Below are 9,426 nucleotides of genomic sequence, written 5' to 3'. Positions count from 1 at the left end.
CTGTGCCCCCTCAGGGGCCACACCCACAACTTCCACAGCTCCGGGCGGGGGTTGATGACCGTACCCTCCGCCTGTGAGAGGAGATCTCTCCTGATGGGAATAACCCATGGAGTGCCGTCGAGGAGAGAAATCAGGCCCGACACTCGGCCCGGCCAGAACGGGGCTACTAGCAGAAGACGGACCCCGTCCCGGCGCACTCACTCCAGAACTCCCGGGAGCAGAGCGATCGGGGGAAAAACTGAGCCTGGCCAAAAACTCTCCATATCTGCTTCACCACCTCTGGGTGAAGCATCCATTCCCCGGGCCTCGACCCCTGCCTCGACAGGATGTCTGCTCCCAAATTGAGATGCACAGGAATGTGAACTGCTCTCAGCGAGAGAAGTTTGCCCTGGGACCACACAAGGATCTGGTACGCTAGTTTGTACAAACGGCGTGAGCGCAGACCTTGAGTTCCTGAAGAGGAACTAATAATCATATTGACTGTATTAATTAGAGAACAATAAGAAATAATTGTACAAAAATAGTAAAAAGCTCTAAATGTGATTATTATTTAAATATGATAAATTAGAATATTAATGATCCGTCTAATTTTTGGAAACTGACCAAATCAGCTTCTGGTCAAAAAACCTCTACCAATCTACCTGATTATTTAAAATTAAATGAGAGTATAATTAAAGATAGAGAGAATATAGTAAATGCTTTTAATAGCCACTTTATTTCTGCAGGAGTAACCCATGACTATAGTAATTTAAGGGAACAAGAAAATGTGGAATTTACTTTATGTTGTACTACTCAGCTGTTTAGTTTTACTCCCATTTTAGCTACACAAGTTCATAAAGTTCTATCAAATTTGGATAATAAAAAATTAACAGGGTCTGATAAAATAGAACCTTATGTTTTTTTTTATTTCTGCAGATTTTATAACAGAGCCCATTACTTCTATTTTAAACTTGAGTTTAACTTAATGTTATTCCTGGTGCATGGAAATCAGCACAGGTTCTCCCTTTGTTAAAAGGTGGTGACTCATCAGTTTTGGATAACTATCGGTCAATTAGTAGGTTGTTGGCAAAAGTATTTGAATCTTTTGTTAATGAACAAGTGAAACAGTTCTTAACTGAAAATAAAGTTTTAAATGAATTTCAATCAGGCTTTAGATCGGGTCATTTACACAGTAGCACATTCGGTGTATCAAGCCATAGAGCTCTTGCAAGAATTTTTTCAGTTACTGCAACTGTCATTGTCTAACTTAAAATTGGTTTTAAACTCAAAGAAAACGAAATGCATGCTTTTCACTCGTTGTCGCACTGAAACAGACTACCCTATTTCAACTTTACAAGGAGAATCTATTGAAAGAGTAAGTTGTTATAAATACTTGGGCATACGGTTGGATGACAAATTGGGATTTTATGTACATATTGAAAAACTTTTAAAAAAGCTTAGACTAAAATTGGGTTTTCTTTTTCGCTTAAAGAAATGTTTTCCTTTTGAAGTGAGAAAGAGAATTATACAAAGTTGTTTCCTCTCAGTGTTAGATTATGGTGATGTGATTTATATGCATGTAAGTTAGGTTGTTGGCAAAAGTATTTGAATCTTTTGTTAATGAACAAGTGAAACAGTTCTTAACTGAAAATAAAGTTTTAAATGAATTTCAATCAGGCTTTAGATCGGGTCATTTACACAGTAGCACATTCGGTGTATCAAGCCATAGAGCTCTTGCAAGAATTTTTTCAGTTACTGCAACTGTCATTGTCTAACTTAAAATTGGTTTTAAACTCAAAGAAAACGAAATGCATGCTTTTCACTCGTTGTCGCACTGAAACAGACTACCCTATTTCAACTTTACAAGGAGAATCTATTGAAAGAGTAAGTTGTTATAAATACTTGGGCATACGGTTGGATGACAAATTGGGATTTTATGTACATATTGAAAAACTTTTAAAAAAGCTTAGACTAAAATTGGGTTTTCTTTTTCGCTTAAAGAAATGTTTTCCTTTTGAAGTGAGAAAGAGAATTATACAAAGTTGTTTCCTCTCAGTGTTAGATTATGGTGATGTGATTTATATGCATGCAAGTTTATCTTCACTTAAAAAGTTGGACTATGTATACCATGCTGCTTTACGTTTTGTGACGAGGGCTTCTTCATGCACTCATCATTGTATATTGTATGAATTGGTGGGATGGTCCTCTTTGTTTCAAAGAAGGAAAGTGCAAATACTGTATATTGGTCTAAATGAGTCTACTCCACCAAACTACTATTATAAGCATGAGCCCCGTCAGACTGGTCGTGGTGGCGGTTGTTTAAGGCACTGTTAGGTAAATTACCAATTTATATCTGCAGTCTTTTATCCTTTAATACATGTAATTACAGCACTAGATCTTCTGCTAAATTACTTTTAAATGTTCAAAGAGTATATTCAGAGCTTGGCAAAACTGCCTTCTCTTTTTTGCTCCCTCGTTATGGAACGAGTTGCAGAGTGTTATTATGCTGGAAACACTCCCCTCTTTAAATTGTTAAAAAAAACCTTTGTACTTGCTATGAGTAAATGCTTGTTGGGGTTTTTTTGTCACAGATTTGTAATCATCTGAATATAGGGCAAACCTTTGTTTGTTTATGTGTTTGTAATTGTTTTATTGTGAAACTTTTTGTGCTGCCATTTTGGCCAGGACTCCCTGGAAGAACAGATTTGCATCTCAATGGGACTATCCTGGTAAAATAAAGGATAAATAAAATAAAAAAATTCTGAAATGTTTAATGCTATTTAAATGATAGTTTTAGTATTTGCAATATTAGTAAACGTTTAACATTTCTCCTAAAATAAAACTGAAGACATCTTAAGACAAAGCTGATATCTCAATGAGACATATAAGAGAATCACCCCTTAGTATCCTGAGCGAAGAGTAATCTCTGTCAGAGCAATAGCCTTGTGTGCAGCACATTGACATGAAGCACAACTGCAACTCAGGCAGCATGGGTTCAAATCCCAGCTAACAGTACTTTCCTGCTCCTGTTCAATTCTCACTTGTCCAATCGTTTCCTGTTTTTACTCCTCCTATTGTCCTGACCATTAAAGGTGAAAAACCCCATTGCAATAAAAAAGCAACAGCAACCTCTGAGCAGTAAAACATTTTTGTAATGGACTCTTGCAAGAGATAACAGCAAGACAATAAAGATATCTCCCATGTTTCTCTCCCATTGTCATTTTGGATTCCTTTCGTTCAGAACTTTCTCATGTCTCAATTGTGTCTAGACTCATGTCTCAGTTTTATTTCTCCTAAGGATTTTTTAGGAGAAACATCTGAGACACTGTTGAGACTAAAATGAGAAATACATGAGAATCACCACTACGTCTCCTGAGGTTAGAAAGAGCAACCACTGAGTAATAAAATATTCCTATAATGGAGTCTTGATTGAGATTGCAGCAAGACAATAAAGATATATTCTCTGTTTCTTCCACCACATTCTCAGTTTTGACTCTTTTTTTCTCAAATATTTCTCATGTCTCATTTGTTTCTACTTCTATTTCTCCTAAGGAATTTTTGGGAGAAACATCTGAAATGCTGTTGGTACTAAAATGAGAGATATATGAGAGATATAATCTCATCTAAGTCTCCTGAGTTTAAGAAAAGCAACCACTGACCAATAAATTTTTCCTATGGGCTATCATGCAGCTGTCCATTTTGGCATGTGCCTAGTCTGGCTAATTTTTTCCAAGTGATGGATAAATTTGCGCAAAAATGTTGTAGTTTGAATAGACTGACAACCTGTGATGTCTACAACTAAAGATTTGGGAATATTTTTTTCTTCCTTTAAAAAGTTCAAAGCCTATTTAATTTTATCGTAACTTGTGTTTAACTGCTGTCAGGTAACCACGAGAAGGCTCATCTCTGGTTGGGTGATTTCTCTCTCTCTCTCTCTCTCTCTCTCTCTCTCTCTCTCTCTCTCAGCTGCAGTTGGAATTAAAAAGCATTAAGCCCCCAAATGAGCAAGACTATTGGGTATTCAGCAAATCAAATAATCAGAAATTCACTTCTGCTGAGGTTTACCCACGATGCACTAGACTGCAGAGGGAGAGAGATGTAGTCCGGGGAGACCTCTGTTTTCTCCATATCATCTCGTTCTCAAGTCAGTGTGTCTCGAGTGTGAAATTACTACTTAACAGATTCCACTGAATCTTAATAAAACAGTAACATTAACAACAAAAATTTACATTTGTATATCAAGAGGCTTGTTTTAGGTTATTCTGCTCATAAAGTATTATTCTAGTAATAACAATAACGTGTAAAATATTCACACACACACACACACACACACACACACACATATATTAATTATATGTAATATCAATTTTCTCTAGAAAATCGTGATGATGGCTTAGTGATTGAACTTTTAATCCAATTTTGAATGACTGCTGAAATTCTGCAGGGATTCACAGATGATGCTGTATGAATTATACAAGCCCAAAACTTTCTATTGTCACCATCATTTGTGACTGTGGTGAGACCGAACAGGCGTCTTTGTATGGGTGTTGAATGTAATGAAGTAATGCACAATTAGTTTCTCTAAGCGTGAGGTGGGGACAAAGGTAGAGGCCTACCTGACAGCACAGTGAAGACTGCGGCGAAGGCGTTCAGTTTGAGTCCATCGATCACGTTACTGGAGTGAAAAAGTTCCAGACACATCAGACTGAAGCCAACGACCAGCAGCATGATGTATAGCACCTCAGACACAACTGACAGCCAAAGGACACCTGCAATACACACACACACTGGTGAGCAAAGTGCTCTGCTGTTGCCCCATAATTCTCTCTGTCGTTTTTATTCACACTGTCAGATTCGAGCGGGAATTTAACAACTCGCCCACTGCATATAAAATGGACATGCATTGGACACATTTTTTCATAGTCGTTCTTCTTTATGCTGAGTTCAGTTTGCAAAGAACAGATGGGTGTTTTGAGTTCAGTAAGGTCACTAAGAGATATGAGCATCCGTCTCTAATTACTGCTTCATAAACGAACAGATTACAAATCAAATTTAAATCCGAAAATAAAGGTTTTGGGATTATGAAAAATGTTAAACAGTGAAATGATATGACTTAGAATTAATAAATATTTGAGATTATGCACTAATTCTAGGCAACTAATCAAATAAGCTAATTTGTAAAATTGATCATGTAACTCTTTATACAGATGGTCAGATGTACAAGATGCTCTTTGGATCAGCTCAAATAATGCTGGAGAACGTGGTCATCAGGATTTACACAAACCTGTGGAGTTCATGCAGCTTGAGTTCAATACTGTTCAAACGTTTGAGGTCAGTATGATTTTTAAGTGTTTTTGAAAGTAGTCACTTATACTCACTAAGGCTACATTTACTTGATCAAAAACACAGTAAAAAAAAACAGTAATATTGTGAAATATTATTGCAATTCAAAAATTTTATTTTATTTTTTTTTAATGCAAAAAGAAAAATAGAAGCATTTGGACTCTGTAATGGTGTTGAATACTCCAAAAAGGAATGCATAAACATTCCTGAGTAATTATTAGAAGTCAACTTTCTCTTTAGCTGCAATTTGAAAAGCAATGCTGTCTTTGTGTTTTAAACCACCTGTTGGCAACAGGATATGTCATGCTTCACACTAACTCAAACATACCATGTTCAATCTGCACCAAACTTCACATTTTTGATAAAAGTCCTGGCCTGAAGACATCTACATGCCAATATTCAGTTATAGTCATAGCGCCACCAGGTGGCAGCAGGAAGTCTGGCACATGTATAAATGACTTTGACATGTTCTTCCTATATTTACCACTTTAAAAGCATATTGCCCACCATTCGCTGTTTTCCTAAAGCCATCGGGTGGTGGTGAGCCCGCGTGCGAGGGCCCTTTCATCGCTGCTTGCAGCTTTAATTTTATTTATAAACGTATTTTTGAGAGTTTAGGGAAACATCTAACTGTATCTGTATCCATCAGACTGACTCCAGGGTGTTTCCATAACAGCAATCAGCTCCTCCTAATTAGTAGAATTCCCATTCACCCCCGAGTTTTCTCAAAGGAGAACTCTGTAGCGATAGAGGTTGTTTTGGTTTGAGAACATAACACTATTTTGCTTACTTTGAACATTCAGAGTTTACCTTACAGTCTAGTTGCTGCTGCAACACCTATGCTACCCATTATCCACTGTGAAATTTGGCTTAATTTGGGGTTTCCCAATGCATTCCCTCACACGCGTTGAATAAAAGATGACAGACTTTGAGAGAAAAGCAGGTGGTGAGTGATTAAAGCATCTTAACCTGAAATATGATGGCATTATGCAATATTAATGTCTGGAGTGTTTGTCTTCAAGAGTTCAAACAAAACGCGGCACCTTTGAAAGTCTGCCTAACATTTTTCAGAGGCAACTATAAACATGCGAACAATAAACAAATGTGTCAATTTTCTCTGGGGCTCCTTGAGGCAGTCCCAGAGAAAAGCACTGTTTGAGGGCTTGATATTGTCTGAGCTGTGGCGTCATTGAGAGGATAGAGATAGAAGCACTAAATCTTCTGTCGGCCTGACCTGAGCATATTTGGTAGTCATAAATCAAATTTCTCATTCTAATGTTTGCACAAACAATTTTTTGACAAGCTTCTGTACAAGACAACACTCAGATAGAGAGATGAATCTGAAAACACTTCAATCAAAATGCACTAACACCATCACTCTTCAGCTGATTCCACAAATATCCACAGCTTTTTATCAAATGTGATTATCACTGGAGACCTTGAGAATCAGTCATGACTTAAAAGATAAAAACCGGGGTCTAAAGAGAACAGAGAATGGTGTAGTTTGCCTTGCAAATATTCTCCCCTGAAACTATAGCAGATGTAATTTGCAAGCAAAATTCATTTTCCTTTTTGATTGCAGAGTATTATCTCCAGATTTGTTCAAGGCAAGATGTATTATGCAGTAGACCCCTGAACTGAAAAAAAAAAATCAATATTCTAAATTATATTTCCCCTGTGAAGGCTTTGTCACCGCAAAGAAAACATCAACAATAAAGCATGCCATTAAAATGATTTTTAGTAAAGGAACACATTAAGTTATCAATGTTTACTCTCTTACCGTTTAAGTATGTTAACAGTGGACACACAAGTTTCACATTAGAATTGTCTTTTTTGTTTTTCTCATATTATGTATTGTGTTTAACAGCATTCTGTGAAGGAAATGTCATTTTTCCTAAATATTTCCACACTTTTGTAACTATAGTGATTAGAAATTATGCACTGAAAATAATCTATTCACAAGTGATATTTCCTTTGTCTTTGAAGTTAAAACCTCATTTATAATTGATTTTCAAACTTTAAGATTAAAGGTCTTGGCCTGGGACAAGAATTATAGTATAAATTATACATAAAAGGTATTTGAAAAGCATGAAAAAGGTTGCCCCAGTTTAAATGTGAACAATGTTGAAATCTGTATAATTGAACCCCTGCCACATAAAAGTGGCTGCTGGAGAAATACCCTCACCCTCTACTAAAGAGTGACATTGCAGCAGTCTTTTTTTTACACACTTTTTATTCATAGAACAGTGGAAAGAAGAAAAGGACTGACGGAGAAGGGGAAAGGATCAAGAAATGTCCACATGTCCTAACAGACCACAACTCTAATACAATTTTTTATCACACTGTGATGATCACAGCTTGCCATACTTAAAGTGCATAACCTGTATTGGCCTGGAGAATGTGAACATTCACTCAAACATGCATACATCAGCTAATGTACCACATATGTAGCATGCATCAGATAATAAAGCAGGGATGCTCCAAGGCGGACATAAGAGATCCGTCATTTGTAAGTTTCTGTGTGTGCTGTCGGACAAGCCTGAATGGCACTCTAATGACAGTCATTACTCACCTCTCTCAGATGCTGGGGCCAGATCAATAAAACTCCTGCATTTCTCACCTGGAAAGACACAAGACGACTGAAGAGTTAACATCTGTGCTCTACAAGCTCTTTTTGTGTACTGAGATTCAGGGGGCTCAGCTTCATCTTTACAGTGCTGTTTTCCAGTGATAAGACAGCTTTAGCAGTCTGCTTCCCCTTGGATCAATCCATCACTTCAGTTTTTGTCTAAAGACAGGGCTCTACACTTACTTTTCTTTTTAGGAGCATTTGTGCTCCCAATTAAAAAATAAAAAATAGGAGCACCTTCTGATTAATATTACGAGGTGATATTTGACTTCTCAAAGTGACTTACAGGGGCTTTTTTTTACCTTTGTAATGGCATTTTTTATAACTTTATTAAAAGTGACATCTTTTGTGTCAAATAAAAAATATATAAGCTTTTCCAAAATTTCTAATTAAAACAATAGAATAGGAAGAATAGGTTACCTCTCAAATAAAATCAGTTTTGACAAAATTAATTTGCTCTTCAGAGGTGGCAAAGAAGAACACAAAAGTGGCATGTAGGTACATTTATAGACGTTTAATGAGGCTCAGAGGTGGCATGAGTGCAATTAAATTCATAAATTCATGTTGAGATTAATGTTTTAAATATAAAAATGTGAATATGAAAATATTAAATTATTTACTTTAATAATATAAATATTATTTCTATTTAATAATAGAAATATTAAATGATACTTTAAAAATGAAATTAAAACTGCCAGTAGGTGGCATCAAGTCATTTTATCACTGAATCATTCATTCAATTGATTCGTTCGAACGGCTGATTCATTCACGAACGAAGCAAGTGACTTGATGCGTCCCAATGTGCCTACTTATACTATGCCCTTAAAGTATGTACTCTTTTGGTGATGAAAAGGTACACACTTTTGAATGTGAGGAAGAAGAGTAGGCCAGCTTTGGGACATACTATCACGTCATACAATTGCATCTTTAATGGACCGCTCTGTCGCATAGTAACATCATCTGCAATTAAATATAACACAGATAATATTAAATAAATATTTTAACCAGGTTAACTGTTGATTAACTCAAACCCCTTTATCTAAACCTCTCTACTTACCTCTCATGCGTGCACATTCGCCATATTTGCAGTTTGTTTTTAGCGCTTTTTATTATTTGTGTTATTAGATCTGAACCGAATTATTCACCAAAGCGCAATAGATTGAGGGCAATATTATCCATTAAAGTGTGCACGGATCCACACTTTTTAGGGTGGATAGTATGAACATTAGAATGCAGGGCAAATCTTTATGAATGGGTAATTGAATAATTTACTTACTAGATTTGTTTAAAAACGCACGTTCATTCATAAACGAAACATGTGTTTGTTTGGAGATGCGCAACTGCTCAGCTGTGACTTTGACGAACTGTGTTCGTTGACAAACTAGACTAGAGCAAAATCAGGCAATAGTGTTGTAGTCAGACAAAGTCAATTAATATTAACTTCTTGTTTATTGAACTGTTGTATTAAATCAATA

At 36.3% G+C, this 9,426-nt stretch overlaps 1 protein-coding gene across 1 annotated transcript in view; it reads right to left on the bottom strand.

Annotated features, from left to right (window-relative positions):
- LOC107568164 (germ cell-specific gene 1-like protein) overlaps window positions 1–9,426 on the bottom strand; it is a 33,039-nt gene that overhangs the window by 17,005 nt on the left and 6,608 nt on the right. The window contains exons 2-3 of the mRNA XM_016254075.1: window positions 7,895–7,942; window positions 4,596–4,748 (exon numbers count right to left, since the gene is read on the bottom strand). Coding sequence (XP_016109561.1) covers window positions 4,596–4,748; window positions 7,895–7,942 — 201 coding nt within the window. The remainder of the gene's footprint in view (window positions 1–4,595; window positions 4,749–7,894; window positions 7,943–9,426) is intronic.

This window comes from Sinocyclocheilus grahami, unplaced genomic scaffold, assembly GCF_001515645.1.
Source record: "Sinocyclocheilus grahami isolate Dianchi unplaced genomic scaffold, SAMN03320097.WGS_v1.1 scaffold1223.1, whole genome shotgun sequence".
In the NCBI taxonomy this organism is placed as follows: Eukaryota; Metazoa; Chordata; class Actinopteri; order Cypriniformes; family Cyprinidae; genus Sinocyclocheilus; species Sinocyclocheilus grahami.
This window is presented reverse-complemented; position numbering and strand designations above follow the sequence as displayed.